The following is a 20,776-nucleotide window of genomic DNA, read 5'->3' as shown; positions in this document are numbered from 1 at the left end:
ACACTTGAATACACATTTTAGTGCTGCTTTGATCTAAAAAATTACTTAATTTTTAGTTTGACTCAATTGACCAGAATTCAAAATGGGTAATACATTTTATGAACTAAGCCAGTTCACTACACTTATAGGACCTGTTACCCATAAAAAAAAAAAAAAAAAAAATACTTATACTATTAAGAAGTCTTCTCTACTCTGAAGATCCATTATAGGGCCGCAGCAAATCTACAACTGGATAAAATTAACCATGCGAGATAAGAATTAATACAGTACTTCCTGCTGACACAATTTCTGTCGCAGTCCTGAGCTTCTTTAGGCTATACAGAAAATGCTCCTATTTTCCATATACCCTAGGGCAGCTCTGTCCAACTTCTGTGGTACAGAGGGCTGAAATTTTTCTGGCCAACACAGTAGAGGCCCGAAAATGGAAGCAAGTTTGATCACTCCCCCTTTTCAAGCCACACCCACTTTAAACCACACCCATGTTATCACAAGGGCTTTTAAGACTATACCCACATTAATGGTAACAGCACAGCAAAACCCCAAATGGTTAATGCTCACTGTAGATATATCAGCCTTCATTTATATGTGAAAGAATTATGTCATATTAAGACACAACCTTAAATCCCTATGCCTCCTCTACCCCCAGCACATAATTACACATCTTAGGGACCATATAATGACTATTTTCAAATGCTAACAAACTCCCAGAACAAACCCCTGCCAGGTTCACTTCCCACAGGCAGCATAGGGCAGGCAGAGTATGGCACACACAGGCAGCATAAGCAGGCAGAGTGTAGCACACACAGGCAGCATAGGGCATAGTTACATCCAAGTAAACCCAGCACACACAACCTATACGTACCTATCTGTACACTCACATACATAAACTATATATACAACCACTAATACTAACTGTAGATATTAGTATCACAATAGCCTTGGATATTCGGCTTGTTCAAGAACTTATCCAGGCCCCTCTTAAAGGCATTAAGAGAATCTGCCATTACCACATCTCTAGGAAGGACATTCCCCAACCTCACTGCCCTCACCGTGAAAAACCACCTACGCTGCTTCAAAGTAGCAGGCGTAAGGCTGAATTTTCGCCAAGCGTTTTTCCGCTTGCCGAAAATATCAGCCCTACACCACGTCTGCCATCAGCCTAAGGTGTGAACAGGTGAACAATGTGGGTGATTACAGTCTGAGCCTGAAGTGTGAATATTGCAGGGGGTGAACAATGCAGAGATTAAAAGGTGTGAACAGTACAGGAGATTACATGTTTAAACAATACAGGGGGATTACAACCTGAATATAAGGTGTGAACAATGCCAGTTAATCTCAATACTAATACCATTTAAAGCTTCCACAAAGGTAAACCATCAAATCAGCCAGATAGGTGGGGGGCCACACAGAGGGGGGTCACGGGCCGCCAGTTGGACAGCCCTGCCCTAGGGAAAAAGACACAGTGGTGTAAGGCACCAAATAGGTCTTATATGTACAACAGTTAAATCCAACAGGTGGCCTTGTTAAGTTTAGCTTCAGCCCCTATCCTAGTTGTGCAAAAAACATTTGCATATATTTATTTTACTAAAAGGTACTGGTTGCTAAATCCCTAACAAGAAAACAAATGGGCATCCCTTTTTATAACTAAGAGTCCATATGTGGACCCTGAATCTCGAATGTTGCCCATCACTTAATTATAACCTGGTCACTAGCATGTCCTGCCCCAGTAATCCATATTGTTTACGGTAGCTTATTGCAGTGAGTTTGTTTTGGTTTGGGAAATTCAAAGAAATGATGCATCATAAGGACAAAAATTGATATTTGATAGTCATGAGTATGTGATATAAACGGTATTAACATTTTTATTTCTAGGCAACAGCAAGTATGTATGAGTAGAAGTATGTTAATCATACTGAGTTAAATAAACAGATAGCAATGTATAATGAATATAAATACAATATATACATACAATTACATTTAGTGTGAAGCTTCGAGACAAAGTACAATTAAATGCTCCCATTTATCTACAAAAAGTAAAAATAGGGACAATGCTCGATGAAACACCAGTACTATGATCCTAAATAATCTTACAACAGACTACAGGAGTCAAAACAATTCCAAAGAGGTCGTTTTTGCTAGATATATTTGCTTTGCTATGGATGAATCCTCCAACTTCCAGAAAGTCATTTTGCAGCTGTCAAAAACAAGCCAGCTACAATATCAATGTAACATTATACTATAAGCTTGATGGGAAGAGCTTTACAGTAAAAGGTAACTGCTGACCAACTGTAATAAAGATTGTTCCATTTGCTAAGCTTGGAATTCCCTCTGTTTATTAGGATTTTGATTCCTTCTGTAGAGGTGAAGCTTTTCTTGAATCTAACATTACCGACATAATGTAGGTCAATATATTTGTAGTACAAATACATTATTTTTTCGTTGCATTATAAAGGAGATTTGTTATTATTTTCAATTGTTTATACTTCTGAGCTCTCATTCTGCCTTCATTACTGCCACCTGCTAGCAACTATATAACAGTCAGAAATAAAAGCCTCTGAGCTAAAAACAATATATAAGTTAAAAAAACAGGAAATAATAATTGTCAAACGATACTACAGCCCCACCATAAGAATAGGAGATTGCAAAATGACTTCTGATGCAAAATGTTAAAGCGATACAGACACCTAAAATTAAACCATTTTTTAGATATATCATAACATTGTCTTTGTGTGAGCTTTATAATTTTGCCTTACAAGTACTCCCTGATGCTTTAACATTCCCTGCATGATCCCTATGTTCCTCTATGAGGGGGCTGCCATATTTATACAGCAGTAGGCCGTTAACAGTAGAAGCAACTGACTAGTTGAGAAAGGACAGTTTGGTAGCCAAAACAGTCAGGTTTACAGATTTCAAGTGACAAATAAAAACAGCCTTATCAGCAAAAAAAGATCAACATGACCTATAGGTAAGTTTTTATGGACATTCATATTTTGAAAAGTATTTTTTGGGTGTATCACTACAACAGTAACGTGAGTAGCGAATGGTCCATCCTGAAGCTCCACCAACCAACCATACACTACCAAAGCATTCTGCCTGAAATTCCACAGAAGTGGATGTATTCTAAGAGATTGTTATATCCCTCTCTTCTTAAATTCCAAAGCCTTTTCTATCATGTTAGCTGAACAGAAAAAAATTTAATTACACTATACAAATTATTAAAATTTTGTTTCCTTCAGTTTTGGAATTCACAGTCATAGCAAGCAGGCAGGAGCCATTTTGTGGGCACTGTTATTAAGGAAAGTTTTGTATTAACCCAAAATCTTGTGTACGTATGTATGTATGTATGTATGTATATCTTTATTTATAAAGCGCTACTTATAAGAGGAGACCATGCACAGGCAACACAATTATAGACCGTAAGGAGGGAGGGGGAATGTGAGGAGTGCAGTGACGTCTAGGAAGTGCTAAAAGTGAAAACAAATGCCTGCCTAAAATAGGTATGATGTTTTAATTAAAAAAAAACAAAAAAAAGAATTTGGGGTTTAGATTTCGGGCCATAGATCATTCACTGAAAATAACTGGCTGTCATATAAAAAATTAAATAAATGTGAAGGGCTCCATTACACATCAAAGTACGTATATATTAAGGAAATAGACAGAAAGAGAATGAAATGGACCATACCATTTCAGTTTCAGGCTCTAATCTAAATATAAGGTGTCCTTTAGTGCAAATCTAAACTTGTTTTGAGGTGAACTTGTTGACAGCCAGTTTCACACTACAAATTTACTTGCTATGTGAAAACACTAAAGAAACCAGCAGTGCAACCCTGATCCTGATGCCTCAGAAAATCTTTACTATTATGGGCACTGAAAGGTTACTGAAGCTAAAATTGTACATAGTGAACCTTCCCATCAACTGGCATTATATTGAATATTTACCTGAAAGACAAATGTACTATGGCAGAAGCGGACACTGTCAGGTGTCTGGCATCAAGAGGATTAATGATACCTTAACTTCTTCTTTACCAAAGAGTGAATGTTCTGATTGTTAGCACAAATGCAATTTCTGACTACAGTTACGTATACAATCTAAGGGTTAAGTCATGTGGGATGTTTTGTCACCTGCACCAAATTGCTTCCCATTCAAGTGAGAAAACATTCAAAAATAACTTTCAAATGCATAAGATGAGTGTTGCCTCCCTGAAACAATTTTAATTGTGTAGTTATATGTGAATGTTTCTTTCAGGGGATTTTCATTTCCTGGTGTTCCTGGCCGTTTAGAGGAGAACTAACCCCTAAAAAGTTAATATTTTATACACTGTACTTATTGCAACAGCCTAAAGTTTCAGCATCTCAATAGTAGCAATGTCCCAAGCCTTCAAACTTGTCACAGAAGCTCCCCATCATGGAAAGTGTCAGTGACACTCACATGCTGAGTGTGCTCTTAGCAGCTGCTGAGAAGTTAAGCTTAGAGGCCGTCACAAATTATCAAGCAGAAAATGAGGTTGGCCTGTAATATAAGAATAGGCTACAGAGCAGATTATTAAATTCAGATGCTAGTTGCACTGGTTTCTGAGCTGTATTACTTATTATTAGCCTTATATAGTGAGATTTACATTCTGTATATGCAGTATATAGTGAGTAGGCCCATAAGCTCAGTAACTGACAGCAGCACGGAGCATGTGCAGGGAATCAGCAGAAAAGAACATGGGGAGCTACTGGGGCATCTTTGGAGGCACAGATCGTCCCTGCTAAAAGGCTATGGTTGCCTTGAGCTGGTACATAAGCCCAAAACATAATGTACAACTATTTTTTTAGTTAGTCTTTAATTACCCTTTAATAATAACACTAAAGTCACCAGTGTGTGAACAAGGTCTCCTCTGCAGCTGTGTAAAGAAAAGCATGTTTACACTATACAGCATTAAACATAAGCCAATTCTTGAAGCAGTTTCGCAAAAAAAATCTTCATTGGCAAAATGTGGAATTTCACCATGGATCCATGCCTGGTGAAAAAATTCACTCATCACTATTTTTCAGCTGTTAGCAAATTAGGTGGCCCCAATGCTTTATTTATGTGCTAAATGCTGAAGATTTGCTCTATGTGTTTAGGGCCAGTTTGGCCCTAACTTGGTCACAGGCATTTAAAACCAGCCAGATTTGCACCTGTGTGGGCACAATTCTAAAAATGGATTTTCTAAAAATTCATGTAGGTATTGTCTTCTTTAAAAATACAAAATTACAATTGGTTTATCTGTTTCAAAATACAAACACCATTCTTGTAATAGGTTCCATTTTAAGGGCATACTTTTTTAGTATTTGTCAAATGGAAATATTAAGAACTAAATGTATTATGACTTCCTTCTCACCTAGCCTGTCCTAACTTTTACCACTTCAGTAATACTTCATTGTTTCATAGCTGTATGAGAGAGAACAACATTCTATGTATCCCACAAACTTCCTGACAGGACAGAAACCAGCTGGGGCACAATCTGATGTAATAGGATGCAGAGTTGGCCAAAACCAGCTGTTAATGAAAGAGTTAATGCACAAAAGCAGCAGAGACTACTAAGTTTGCTCAGAGGAGCAGTTCTTGGCTGTAAAGCATTAGCATTGGAGGAGGCAGAAATGGTTTCAGACACATCCCAGACAGATAAAATATGCAGTGGAGAATATGGCCATGTATGTTAACCTTAAAAGGAACAGTTCATTGTAAAAATTAAACTGAAAGCAGGAAGTAGTGTTCTGGCTATTATGTTAGACATCTGCTCACTCCAGCCTTTAAAGATTAAATTTTTGCCTAACTAATTATATTAGTAATACTTTTTATTTTGTGCAGTCTATCCAGTCTATCCATTTTACCCAGTTTCATTTTTACACTGAACTGTTCCTTTAAGATTACAGTGGTCGTATATGGTGCAGGGGAAGTTCTGTCAGCAACACTCATCTCACATGACTACAATCTTGTGAACTTCTCTGATTAGTGGTCGCGTTAATAAACTCAAAACCACTAAAAATGAATGCATGCTAGTGACTGAATTGTAATAGTTGGTTAGTTTGGTGGTGTTATGTGTTAGTAAGGCCACTTCATGCAGTTTCAGCTTACCTCCACTGCAGTGGTGTGCTGTAACATGGACTACCTGGATTACTCTGTGGTTGCGGACTGCAGAAAAAAGCAAGTGGAGATGTGTCGAGTGTGCAGTCGGCACTAAATGGTATTTTTAAGTGCTGAAGGTTTGGAGCAGATGAAGGAGAAAGCGCGCACTGATGCACATCGTTTCCTCGGCAGTGAGCGTGCAAAGGGGAGAAGATTCTGACAAGGTATTACAGAAATAAACTGTATTAGATAAATTGGAAAAACAAAATATAATAACATTGATAAGAAAGTAGATATTATTATTACTACCACCTTTTTATTTACAGTGCCAACAAGTTTACACTTTACAAAGTTCATCTTTCCCAACAGTGCCTGTTTTGTGTGTGGAACATACACAGACAAAAGGAGAACTTACAAACATCTTTACATACATCACTAGCCATTAAACCAAAGACCCCAGTGCTGCAACCGAGTTGCTGTGCTGTTCCGTGTTTTGTGAGACTCTCCAGAATTAGAATACAGTCATACAAAGTATAAGTTAAAGCAGCCGAGCATGTGATCAATAGAGACACTGTGTAAAAGTTCTTTAGAATCAGATTTTGCCAGGCTAAAAACCATAAACAAAGTTTACATTTATTTTTAGACAAGTGGCATTTTCTTTAAAGTCTGTATTTTTAACTATTTTTCTTTTTTTAAGCCAGAGTGCCAGTAACACAATGATAGTTGGCTGAATGATAAGTAAAGCAAGGAAAATGAAATGTTTACAAAAAAAATTTAAATAACTTTTAATATGTTGTAATAATACGTAATATATACTAGTATATTGGGTTTGGTGAAAATGCTATTTTGTTACTGGTTATTGAGTTCTATCACTTAATCTTCGAAACTGGAACTTATTATGCACTTCAAACAAACGTACCAGGGTAGGGTCCTTGTTATTTTACATCTCAGGCTATTACAGTGTTTTGTTATTAAGATCTTTTCCAAAAGCTATTCTATATAGCACTAACTAATGTTGTGCTAAACTGTTATAACAGTAGCATAAAAAAATCTGAAAAATGGCAGTAACCCCTCAGTTTGTGGAGTTTGGCAATTTTGTAGCCGATATTTTTATCCAAAATTACAAATGCCCAGTACCCCCAAATTTGTGCTTACTGGATCCGCAAGTTTGGAGCTCCAAATCTCTCTCTTCTTCGTTTTATCATAGTTGCTGTTAAAGCAAAAAGGAACAGCAGCAGAGAAGTGTGTGCACCTGAGAGAAATCCAGCTTAACTGGGCAGAAACAAACTGCCATGTATGCACATTATTCCAGTGCAGTCACACAAATAACGGGATGATCCGAACTGTGCAGCCAGCACATCTTACTCACAAAGTAGAATTTATTTAGTTGAAATAATGGTAATGGTATCCAAGAGGACTTCCACTCTGTGCAACACAGAGCACTGACTCCACCTGAAAACACTCACAGACATATAAATAGCTATGTACTCCTGATATGGGTGACAACAAATCAGTGACACCGAACAGAATCTTTTCTTAGGCTTCAGATATCAGAGTAGCAACAGTTTCAGCAAATGAGAGAGCAAGCCAGGGTCCTGCTGGGAGGAGGGGGTGGAGGTCAAAAAGCTGGCACAATGAAAACACTCAGGCAAAAATTTGACATTGTAACTCAAAAACTGTGTGTGTGATAGGAGCACAAGGCGGTGTACGCTGGCTGACACCAGAGAAAGTCATGAAGAGAGCAGCGAGCAGCTGTTCCTCTTGCACCAACGGAGCATTCCATTTTAGGAAAGCTTTTTCTGGCTGGATTAGTTTTGAGGTGTAGTTTGGGAATCATTACAGAACTCCAAAAGGTAAACTGAAGCAGAAAAACAAATGTGTGGTCTTTACAAAATTATGCTTGGCCTGCATGTATGATATGGCCTGTTGTCAAAATGTATTCTACCCCTAACAGTGAAATGAAAGAGCTTTTTACTTTCAGTTTTTTGTGAGGTCTAAGATGGCACTTGCACGTGATAAATTCTTAAAAGAGAAATCTATAGTATATTCCTGCTTGGTAAGAGTCATTTTCTGCAGTGGTTCTACAACAGGATGATATTGGAAACATTTAGTGTTTAGTGCCATGTGAATGGGCTCTGCTCATTATGTAAAACCTGCCATTTAGTCCATAATTCTAGTGCCTGTGAAACAGCAACTTAGCACATATTCACAACTACGCAACTTAAAAAAAAAAAAAAAAAAAATTAAAGGTAGTTTTCTAGGCATTAGAATAAAGTGCTTTTGTGTGGTCTGTTATCAAAGCAGAGTTCAAAAGCATTGAGGGTACTGTCTATTACAAGTGCAGCAAGTTAGGGGAAAACTAAAATACAGTAGGTAGTACATTAAGGCTGAGTACACAAAGGGCATATGGTCAGCTTTTCTCCATCTGTATTTTGTATGCCAGCAGAGAGAATAGGATCTACTCCTGTGTGTACCTTTACTGACAGACTCAGTGTCAGCCTAAGTACTGCTACACACAGGGGAGGGGGTCCTCTGCTCCATGTAGCTGCATTCAGGCAATTGCTGTGCCTTTCAGTGGAGCTACACACAGGAGCACACCAAAACTAAAGGGGCAATAATTCAACATTTGATTTCAAGTTGTTGCCCTGATTCAAGTTCTTTTGCACTAAAACTTAAAAAACTTACATGTCAAATTTCAACATCTAAAAATTCACAAGTTCATGTAGAAGTTAATGGAAGTTCTCTTAGTTTCTTTGCATATTTTTAATCCATCAAGTTTTTGAGATTCAAGTTTTTTAATAAATTAGCACACATTCGAGTTTTGGGAGTTTTCCAAAAAATTTTCCAAATAAAAAAAAAATTTGTTTTAAAACAATATCTACCTGCAAAAGTAGTGCTGCATAGGTCTCTTTTGTCTTGCCTAAGGTTGCATAAATTTAGGGGCAGCATGCTGCCCAGTCGCACTTAAAAATTTCTCACATATGGAGCACTGGGGACGGGACGCGCAAAGCGTCCCGCGCCCAGTGCTTCGAATGTCAGGGAAAATAGATGCACATACACGTGATCCTAGGGGGGGGAGGAGGTTGGGGGTGGCCTCTGGGCACATTTAACAGAAATTCGGCGCTGGCTATTTTAGATGCAGAGGAAGTACAGGTACTGATCGCTGCTGCTCTTGTTACATTTATTTGTATAGAATGTGATCTGATTGACTGATGCGATTCCGCCAATTGTATTACTTACTAGAAGGAATTAATGGCCAAGTTTACCAGCAAGAGCTACCTGAGCCTCCCTGCATTGTGAGACCCCCGTGACTGACCGAATGAACAGACCCAATCCTTTATTCAGTGCTTCTTTTAGAGGCAGCAATTTTAAAAACCCTTTTTTTTATTAAACCAAATTGTAAATATTGTTAAAATTGCCGAATCGGTCTATATTCAACATCCCCTTAAAGGTTTTAAGCACTTAAAACATGAAAATGTAAGGATAGCCTTAAAACAATGTGTAAATAAATAAGTTTGATACGTATAAATATATACACAGTAGAACCCCGAATTTACGTCCCAGGATTTAACGTTTTCCCGCAATTTACACGATTTTGTTGTGGTCCCACCAATTTGTATGCATTCCTATGGGCTCTCTTCCCGGATTTTACATTTGTATTTCCCGCATTTTACATTGTTTTTAACATGCCTCGCCCTAGCAAATCGCTTCATTTTAATCTGAAAAAGGTGCTTACTTTAGGAGCAAAGTTTCCCCATGTCTTGCGATCGCAGGCGCCATCTTGGGAAGGTCAGTGTCACCACTATCGCCTCATAATACACACTGCGCATGCGCATCTATCCGGGAGCTTACAAAATATCACGAGATTTGCACAAGCATGGGGGAATTTGTGACAGCAACAGAAACACCAGTCCTTCATTAAAGGTACAAGTTACAAGGTGCGGATTTTCTTTAAAATGGTACAGATTTTTGTTGTTTTTTTTTTTTTTTTTTTTTACAGTGCTGAGTTATGGATGTACATTTTGAAGTCAATGTTATGTGGTGTCTCTGTGTCAGTGTTACTGTATGTAGCAATGGGGTGTCAGTGCTGAATGCTCTTTGGGTAGAAGGGGGGGAAGGGGTGCCTCTATGTCAGTGTCATGTAGCAATAGGGTGTCAGTTGCAAATAAAAAATGGTTCCTGTAGTTATTTCCTTTAAATAGCTTACATTTATGTGTCTTTAACACATTTCCCTGATTTTACATTTTTTTTCCATGGTCCCCTGAAAAACGTAAAACTGGGGGTTCTACTGTATATATAAAGGGAGGGCAAATGACAAAAAAATATATAAATTGCCTGGGTGCCAGGTAGAGAATTAAGCAATTCAAGAAACAGAAAACTCAGTGCTCGCAGGACGGACTTGTGCAAGATCACAGTAAAGAATAATTTAGCATTTTTTGCAAGTCTTCTATTTCTTATACATATATATATAGCACAGTGTATAGTGTAATTTTCACTTTCAAGTAAACCTACTAGATGGCCCCAGCCCAAATAATAGCTATTTTATAATGACTTGTTAATGCATACTGAGGTTTCAGGAACTGGAACAATTAAGTACAATCATTGAGAATTAACCTGGAATTAAGCAAGTACAATAAAGCCTGCTACCACTGAGCTTGTTCAGATAAATATAGACAAGCATGACAGTAATTTGGGCTTAATTAATACCTGTACATGTAGCACCAGTGGGGAAGCTTAAGCTTTGATGACTCCGAAGCAAATGAGTTATTTATAATCATTTTGTGCAGCAGCAGCTGTAGAAAAGGGAATGTAGCATGTGACAGATGATGATTTACCCTACATTATTAACAACTCAACAATAAAATCTTCTTCAGAAGAGCTTGCAATGCCTTACTATATGTTGCACTTCCCTCCTCTAACTGCATATTTCATTTTCCTGATGGGCAATTAGTAAGTAAGTTCAATGTTGTGTTTGCACCATTTCTGACCAAAGACTGGCCTGATTCTGGCATTTTACACTGTTGTGGCAATACATATGGGGGCTGGAGTTTTTAACAGACAGTGTGAGTGGTGTGATGGAAAACTTTCTAAAAGTCAATTGTGTCACAATGCAAATATGGTATCTGTGCCAGAAGTGGACAAAGAATCTTACGTTCTTCTTCATTTTGTTGCACCCATATTATTATGCAGTTTTACTGCGATGATAAGTGTGTGTGTGTGTTAACTTTTAGAATCATGCAGAGTGTAATATTCTAAGACAATTTGCAATTGGTCTTCATTTTATTATTATTTGTGGTTTTTAACTATTTCACTTTTTGTTCAGCAGCTTTACAGTTTGGAATATCAGCAGTTATCTGGTTGCTAGGGTTCAAATATCCTTAGCAACCAGGGAGTGGTTTGAATAAGAGACTGATATATTTATAGAACAGAACCCGAATAAAAAAAAAAGTAATTGCCTGCTGGGGTTAGTGATGCAGATTTGAAGTGTATGTGTGTACCTTGGTCTAATCTTTGGGTATACAAAAGCTTTAAATGATTTAATCAGGTGAAGGGGTTAAAGAAGGAAAGGTTCTGTTACTGGAGGGTGCTAAATGTCTGTGTCTTTCTTCAAAATCCTGGAGCCGACACATGCGTGGTACAGTAAAAAGGCAAGACTTTTTTTTTTGTTACAGTTCAGGTTCTTATTCCTCTGTGCATGAACACCCGAGCGAAGAAATAAGCAGCAGGAAGTGGATCACTTGCAAAGTACCCCTGGGCCTGTGTAGTTTTCTGCTAACAGGAGCACCTCCCTGGGAATCAGGTAATTAATTACAATTACTGGGGGGGGGGGCTCATAATTACGCAGGAAAACTTTGTTTTACAAGTACAGGTATGGGACCCGTTACCTGGAAACCCGTTATCCAAAAAGTTCTGAATTACGGAAAGGCTGTCTCCCATAGACTCCATCATGCAGTGTATTTCCTACAGAATGCCAGCAGGCACACAAGAATAAGCCAGCGCTGTAAGTTATATAAAAGTATGCCTTTCTAAGAGGTTTCATTTTTTTAACCTTTCATTGTCCTTTAAAAGAAAATGAACTACAGTCACAACTGTTCAGTTTCTGTATAATACTTTTCTTAAAGGTATGGCTGATTAATAAAAGTAACACTTTCAGTATATTGGAGTTTTAAATATACCTGCAACAATCCACATAATAATCTACTGTTCTATTCACATTTACCTAATATAGATTTTAGGAACTTTTCACAGGCCATACAGCAAACTGTGATAACATTTCAATACTTGTTCACTTGCCCTGAAGTCACACAGTAGAAATATAAGAAATACAACCCCTGCTCTACTACAAATGGTAAACAGTAATCCTATTATAGGTTTATGCCTAATAAGATAGGAATCTAACGTCCCTGCTATTACTTTTTCCGAACTTTTTCCGAACATTTGTTTCTGTTAATTTCATCTACTTTCCCAATTAAAACCTTAGGTGACCTCACCTGAAATTATTTCTTCTCAGAATGCAGTTTCAACCAATTAACTTCATTGTACACAAAAGGGACAGATGCTCAAATAACAGCTTTATTGGTTAAAAAAATGCAGTACCATGCAAACACTGTGAATGTAACACCCAAAATATTTTAGGCCTTTGTCAATTCTTGCAGCACATTTATATATGTGTCAGAACATTTCTACTGTAAATAAATCATCAGTACTTGCTGATGGTGCTTTGAAAATGCAGATAATTTGGAATGATGCAACTATTGTCAGTTGCAAGAAACTTTAAAGGGGAAGAAAAGCATTATAAAATGTTTGCTGAAACTTTTTTTTTTTTTTTTAATAAAGAGATTCAGCAGCCCCACATCATTTTCTAGTTCATGTTTCCATAAATGTTTTCATTAGTTTAAATCATGGTATACAGTATCTATTAGTAATACATATAAATCAACTACTGCAACCAGATACTATATATTATGACCCGTATCAATGAAAAAACCTTCAGACATATTGAGACTCATGAAGTCTGTCTAAAGCTGGCCATACACGTGGCGATCTGACGATGTTTCGTGTGACCATCGGTCGCACGAAACATCGTCAGATCCGCCACACACCATTCAGGGCTGAATCGGCAGGTAAGGAGGTAGAAACAATTGGATTTCTACCTCCTTCTGCCGATTCAGCGATGAAGGGAGATTTTGGTCAGGCGCCTTCTATGGCGCCCGATCAAAATTTTCAAACTGGTCCGATCGGCAAGTCGGCCGATATCAGCAGCTTCCTGCGATATCGGTCAACTCGCCGACATACCATACACGCACCGAATATCGTACGAAACAAAGTTTCGGACGATATTATCGGTGCGTGTATGGCCACCTTAAGTCATAAAGTTGTGGAACATTGTTTTTCGCAGGTGCCTGGTACTACAATAGAATTCTGGGGGGGAAACACTGTGCTGTAAATAAAGAAAACGGCTATAGGTAACCATTTTAGTGCTTTGCACACTAATAAATAAGCATTATGAACCACTAAAGAAATTGTATCCGCTGTTACACAAAAGAGAAGATTTTTTACATTGTTTGCAACAGCTTCCAAAGTAAAACGATATTAATGGAACTTTGTACCACCATCTTGACCAGAAAGGCTTAAGACGAGGGAGCTCCACTCAGGCTGGTTGTCAGCAGCATCAATTTGGTGATGTATAACATCATGTCTGTGCAATGGCTTTGCCAATGTCACTCAACATTTACAAAGAGGAAACAGAAAGGATTAAGGAAATAGTACAGAGCCATTGGTTCAGTAATGGAGATCAAAAATCATAACATGAGATGAATAGGCCTTCACCAACAAAATTAAGTTTACAAAGGAAAAAAAGACATAAAATTGTACGCGATACACTATAAAGAAAAGGGAAACCTCAATACAGAAGTATACATGAAACATAAGGGACATGTGGATCAATATAAGCTGTTTGATCGTATCAACTACTGTAATGTAAACTGAGGGTTAACAAAACTCTATACGAGCGGGCTGAAATTATGGCATCTATAGGTGGCCATGTACGCACCAATATTCCTGTACGACATTCAGTTCTTGTATGGCAGAAGAAGAGGAGACCGATATCAGCACAGGCCTTGGGTCTCGATCATTTGAATCAAAATTTTTGATTAGGTGCCTTCGAAGGCGCCTGAGCAAAGGCAAGCATTTAGTGCTGAATCATCAGATAAGGGCAGAATTCTTTTGTTTCTACCTGCATAACTGACGATTCAGCTCTGAAATGTTAGTAGGGGGTGTGAACAATTTTTCCTGTGACCAATGGTAATCATAATTGCAACGTGTATGGCCACTTTAATATCAAGGAATAAAGTACAAACATCTGGGAGTAGCTTTTAAAAAGCCAGACCAGGCTTTTGTCAAAACAGCAACAAGATTAAACCAAACAAATGGTTTAAGACAGGGGTGTCCAAAAGGTAGAACACAGTCTACCAGTAGATCACGTTAAGGTTTCTGGTAGACCTCAAGATGGAATGCAGTGGGATGACATTTTGACTTTGAGTGCGGCTGCTCAAGCCATCCGTCTTTGTAGTTTTATCCCAGCATAGAAGATTCCTACTTTATATATGTTTCTGTGGGCAGACTACAAAGTGGGCCATGAAGAAGGGAATTAAAAACAACTACAATCCTTTCACATTAAACTTGAAGTTGGAACTTGAATAATGTTATGTGGGCATTAAATGTGAATTTGGCACTGCATTTATATATTGCTATGTGTATTTGTTAAACATTGATTGATGCTTTTTCTTGCTTATTGCGCCAAATGATAGACGTCGCAGGATTTTGACTTTGGTAGATCTCATGACTGTGGCAGGAGTAGACCACAGGGTGACACGGTCTGGGCACCGCTGGTTTAAGAGGTGTGAAGGGGGCCATTCAGGTCAAGCTGAAACAACAATGTATCTATTTATGCACATTGCTCTTTATAAAGAGCTAGAGTGTAAGCAGAGTTGTGCATTAAAAAAAGAATGATACGCTGTAGGAAAAACAATACTGTTCATAAAAACAATAAAAATACTATGCACAGTATATTCTAAAAGATATAAGTTACTTACAAACTTCCTCTTCTAGGGAGGCTCAGCTCCTTCTAAAAGAAAAAAAACGGATAAAGAAGATTAGAATCAGGAAAAAATACAATAAATAAGAAATGTTTTAACACATTATCCAAAAAAATGGATTATCAGAACATGGCTTAAGACATTTCTCAAGTATTTACAACAAAGAGCAAGGAATTCAGTAGTACCTGGGATAACATTTGTTCATAAAAGTGTGTCAGACATTATTATTATTCTATTAGTAAAATCAGCTATTAGCTGTTGGAACCCACTGCCTGGAGATTGTGGTAGCTCCAGGGTTCCCCTGCATCAATAGGAAAAACTGCGCTCAATTTGAAACAGGATGTGAAAAGGACTGCTGCAAAGCACAACAAAAGTGCAGAAATAGGCCCTTTAACACAAGTACCTTTATAATTAATCAAACCGACTGCAACTGAAGTAGTGGATGCAAATGACAACTTAAATGTTTTATATGAATTATATTAAATTTCATGCTTTAAAAAAAAAAAAAAAACAACTTCTCAAGGAGAATTTCAACACAAAAACAGAATTGTACTTTATAAAATGAAGATGCAAAAGCCAAAGCTAGGAGTAGAGAAATGGATAAACAAATACTGCTTGTAAAGAAAAACTTTAAAGCAGAAAAAAAGTAAAATCCCTGGCAGGGTGCCAATGATTCTAGGAAAAGGCAAAGGTAAAATCACACCAGGCTGGTATATTCTGGAAAAAAAATAAGGAGCTCCAGCCCACGGTTTATCCTTCCTTTCGCTTAGAAACAATTGATAATGTGCAATAAGTGTACGTACTGGAGTGTTGCTTAAAATTACATTTTCTTTCATTAAGCAAAATTTTATTTTTGGGTGTAAATCCTATTTAAACAAGATGCTCATTTATACAAGATGCTCAAGTATAAACCAATAAGAAAGCCGTAAAATTACACAAAAAAAAAGTGTCTAAAATTTGCACACTTTATCTTAAGTTGTGTAGATAGTAATTTTTTTATGTAGCAAAAGCAACCCTTTTCATGTACAAGTGAAAAAGTGCAGTCCAAGCAGGCACAACAATAAACAATGCTGCACTGTTCCTATGGAAGATTCATACCCACTGCCAATGTCACCCCGAGATCTAATTATTAATAAAATAAAAGGGATTCATTTCTGATATGTACAAAAAGAGCTTTTTTTTTTTTTTTTTTTTTTTTTTTCAAAGACCTGCCGCTATGAATTGAAATTGAATTGTCTTACCTATCTATGGGTCAGTTATGCTATGAAAGCTTACTACTGGTCATGCTCCCACAGCATACTGTTGTATATAAGTAGCAATAAAATGCCAGGCAATTTACATCAATGGATATGGCTGTTAGCAGACTTAGACTCACAAGCACAGACCAAAACCTCTTGGGCCCATGTTTCTGGTCAGTAACTGGAGGCCATGCCTATTTCTCAGTAAGAAGTGACCTCAGTAAGAACTGATTTAGTAAAATTCTCTCTGGGGGAATTATAATCCCAGTAGGAAACAATAAAGCCTAATTGTATAGAGCTACAAATCACAAACCCTATCTGCGTGATACAAACTTAAGTCTAGGCTACCAACAGTGATCCTTTTGAGGTTAACTTTGTATACGAGCTACCTACCTTAGCAGTGCAACCTACTGTTTATAGTAAACAAGGGATGAGAACCACAGGGAAATTAGCATGAAGGTTAATGGCAACGGGCTACACAACTAAGTATCACAGTAATACATAGTTTACTGCCTTCAGAGGTAATTTCCAAGTGTCTCTAGTGACACTGCCCCAACTGGTTGCAGAGGAGCTTTAGCTTGAAACATTTGTTTTGCACATTGCTTTCTATGGAGAGTGCTGGTTGGATCCTTCCTTTTGGAAAATGCAGCCTACAGCAGTGCTGGAAAAAATTTAAATGGGGAAAGGGCTGGGATGTCAGAAGAGCTTTAGCTGATATTTCATATTTTAGATACATCTGTATTATTTGAGGGATAGTTGTAAACAGATTTTAAAAATTCTCTTAAAATGTATTTATCTTTGCCCATTAGATGGAAGCAATTTTGAATATAAATACAGTGTTAAAACATGCTATACATGCTATGCTATTATTACCCATGGCATTCCAGGAGGTTACGCATAGAAAACAACTGTTCAAATACAAAGACAGGAACAGAAACTTGTATGAGTAAGTTCCTCAGTACAATTATGTGCACAGAATTTGCTAAATGAAGATTAAAAACTTATATGCCAAAAAAAATTATGAATACAGTTATTTCACAGCAATTAGTTTAAAGCAAGTTGGTGTGGTAATACACGCACACATTTATATTAGAAGCCAGTTATTTATTTGTCACTAGGTGGTGCAATTGTAACACTTAAAGGGGTCCTCCACCAAAAAACTATTTTTAGCATAGTAAACAAAACTGCAATTCTAAGCATCTTTCCACTATATACTAGGCACAAATTTTAGTGGTTTCAAAAGATATCTGTAAATGTAACTGCTATAAAAGTAATACATTTCTGCACTCATAGCTCCTAAAACAATGTTGCTGGTCAGCTAATAAAAGCTGATTAAAAGGAGGAGAACGGAAAGCTTTTAAGTTAGGACAATCTAACAATTTATTTATAAAGTTTAGAAGCTCTTTTGGGCAAAACTCTATTTCCTCTTTTGTTGATTGTTTTTGTATGTTTAATGTATATATTTATTTTTATTTATTGTTATTATCATCATGAATATAAATGCCAACATATTCAGAAGCACTGTACAATAATTACATTAACAATACAAGAAAATAGATTTTAAAAAAATACAGGGCATTTACAATCTAAAAGGAACATTTATTGCTGTGAAATACAGGTTAATAATTACATATTAGAAGGGACAATGCACAAAAGGACTGGCTGACAAACATAGAAAATTTAAATAGCTATATTTGATGCAATTTTATATGAAGGCTTAACCGTTTTTATAGCACTACATGGGTACACACCACCCAGATGTGTAATCATATTAGAGTAGGCAAGCAAGACGTAATTGCCTTAAAAGCTTATTATGCTGAATAGTCATCTGATGATCAATGGGCTTTCACTCTCTGTGTTTAAGTCCATGTTTCAAACATTAATATGCAGAATTTCAGGAAAAGTATTAAAGTATACAGCAGTGTGTGTGTGTGTGTGTGTTAGTACATCAGCATCTTAAACAGCTCATGGATTTCAATCCTTTGGGGATTCACAACTAAAATTCAAGGCATCTAGTACAGGGTTATCCAGCCTGAAGCCTGTGGGCCACATGTGTCCCTTAAAATAATTCTTATTACGCCAGTGTGTTTCAGAGCTCCACATATTTCACTGTATAAAAACATTTGTATTGTCTTAGTAAATGTAAGCAATAGCACACCCAAATTCCTACATTATTGTAAATGTGTATATATTCAAATAAATGGTGTAAAATCCGTGAAAAAATAAAATGCAAGAAATGTGTTAAAGCTGCTTAAGTTTCAAGTCCGCAAAAGCTACAAACACAGGAGCCTGTTTTACTGTAAAATACAGTACATTAGTGTGTTAATGATAAGTTTATGTAGTGCAGTATTAATGTTACACTATAGAGCAGCATTTGTAAGATCTCTCCTTAATTCAAATGCTTAACTTAAAGCAATAAGCAATTAGTGATTAGCCATAGGAGATGAAAACTAACACCAAGGGCAAAATATTCATGTGCTTAGTATTTTAAATAGCTTAATTTCATGTCATGAAAAGGACAAACAGACATGTTTTAGCAAATGGCAACAAAGTCAAATTCGACAAACTGCAACAAAACAAATACATAAATAGGCTTATTTGTCAATTTTTGAGTTTGTGAATTCGATTTTGTTTTTTAAATTGAATAAACTCACATATTAAATGCTCATTTATTTATTAATAAGGAAAACTAATTTGAAGAAACTCAAATACGAGTTTCAAATTCGAGTTCGAAAACATGGCTTGACTTTGCCTAGGACAACTCCCATTGACTTCTATAGAAAATTGCTTTTAAATGGCAAATTTTTATAAAATGGAGCCCTTGGGGCAGCTAAACTTCTCTTCTTTTTACATTAATGCCGATTGTTACCAAAACTTGCATTTTGCTGCCAACAGATTTGCCACATTAGTGCCATCTAGAACAATATATTTATTCTGCAGAAAGCATTACCATACCTGAGTAAACAGCTTTAGAAGCTTTCTTCGTTTGCTTAAGACAGCAGCTGCCTTTTAAGTAGCTTCCTTCCTGCAGTCTAGACATTATACTGTAGCTCAGATCACACATTCCTATGGGAGGGGGGAGGGAGTTCTTAGAATTCGAGTGGGAGGGGGAGCAAGAGAGGGGAGAGAACTACTCAGACTCTGGCCACTGGAATTAAGGATGTTTCTGAGAGAGGAAGTCAGACACTGGAACATCATGTTTACAAAAAACGAGACAAGAAATCCTGTGTTTCTTTTGATAGAGGACTCAGTGTAGCAAGTGCTTATGGCTGTATTTACATAGACTTTTCTGATAAAGCTTACTTAGTTTTTTACCTTTCCTTCTCCTTTAAAATCTTGCAGTGGTATCAAGATTCATAAAGAGTGATCTCTAAAATGCTGAACTGGTACAGTATCTATTATCCTTGTGAATGGGGTTGACCTGATGCAGTTTTTCCATTACGTAAAACACCATGCTACAGTAAGGCTTAAAAAAACATGTATATATTTATTAAAAATAGGGTTGTCCGACCATCAGCAAAGCATTTTTAATGCTGTAAAAACATAAAGTGCAAAGTAGTACTAGAAAAATGGGAAATCAATATATTTTGGAGCTTGACAACAGGTTTCCAAATAAGACCTTTGTAATTCAATATCTGTCTTTTCTGTTACCATGTTTCCCAACACAGTACTAGGCATGCTCACTGCACAGAAATGATCTTAAATGGGACCTAAACCCAAAAAAGTAATACAAACTTAGTAAGTGATACTTTTTTTTAATTTTCTGTTTTCAACACTCTGATATATTAACAGTTTTAGGCTCTTAATATTAGGCTTTAGACTAAACAGCTGCTTCTGAAAGATAACAACCCCTTAGCTGAATGAATACAGCAAGTGCATACAAAGTATATACAGTTAGGGTACCTGACACTATTACCTTCAACAATGATGAGGAGCCAGAAGTTATTAGAATTTCGCCAGATCCAGTGTGTTTAGCCAAACTGATCCTAAAGCCTTTAAGTTACGTGAATTTAAAGATCTGGACACCACAATTTTTGTTCACAAACAATGCAATTAAAAAAAAAATATCTAGGTGGAACTCAGAAAAAATATTTTATTATTATTTATTAATTTTATTATTATGGTTATTTGGCAACATTTAAAAATTATGCATTCAGGGGTACCTAGATATAACTGGAATTTCCCGACTGGACATTGAAATAGGATGTGTTCCTCTGTGTATGCCAGGAGATACTTGCTATGGTTTATTAACCCAAATACACTACAACTCTTTTGTAACTCAGATGGCAGTGCATAAGCTAAGTACTAAATAGCACTAGAGAAGATCTCTTGGGAAATACAGTCCT

General features: G+C 36.9%; 1 protein-coding gene across 6 annotated transcripts in view; it reads right to left on the bottom strand.

The window, feature by feature from the left end:
• The window catches only part of mast2 (microtubule associated serine/threonine kinase 2), a 153,030-nt gene that overhangs the window by 68,809 nt on the left and 63,445 nt on the right, over window positions 1–20,776 (bottom strand). For 3 of the 6 annotated variants that reach the window (XM_031900177.1, NM_001128649.1, XM_031900181.1), the window contains one exon: window positions 15,190–15,221. In XM_031900177.1, the coding sequence (XP_031756037.1) occupies window positions 15,190–15,221 (32 nt within the window). Of the gene's footprint in view, window positions 1–6,103; window positions 6,311–7,249; window positions 7,536–15,189; window positions 15,222–20,776 lie in introns of those variants that run through there. The other 3 variants (XM_031900176.1, XM_031900178.1, XM_031900179.1) reach the window with 2 other exon arrangements.

This window comes from Xenopus tropicalis, chromosome 4 (genome assembly GCF_000004195.4).
Source record: "Xenopus tropicalis strain Nigerian chromosome 4, UCB_Xtro_10.0, whole genome shotgun sequence".
NCBI lineage: Eukaryota > Metazoa > Chordata > Amphibia > Anura > Pipidae > Xenopus > Xenopus tropicalis.
This window is presented reverse-complemented; position numbering and strand designations above follow the sequence as displayed.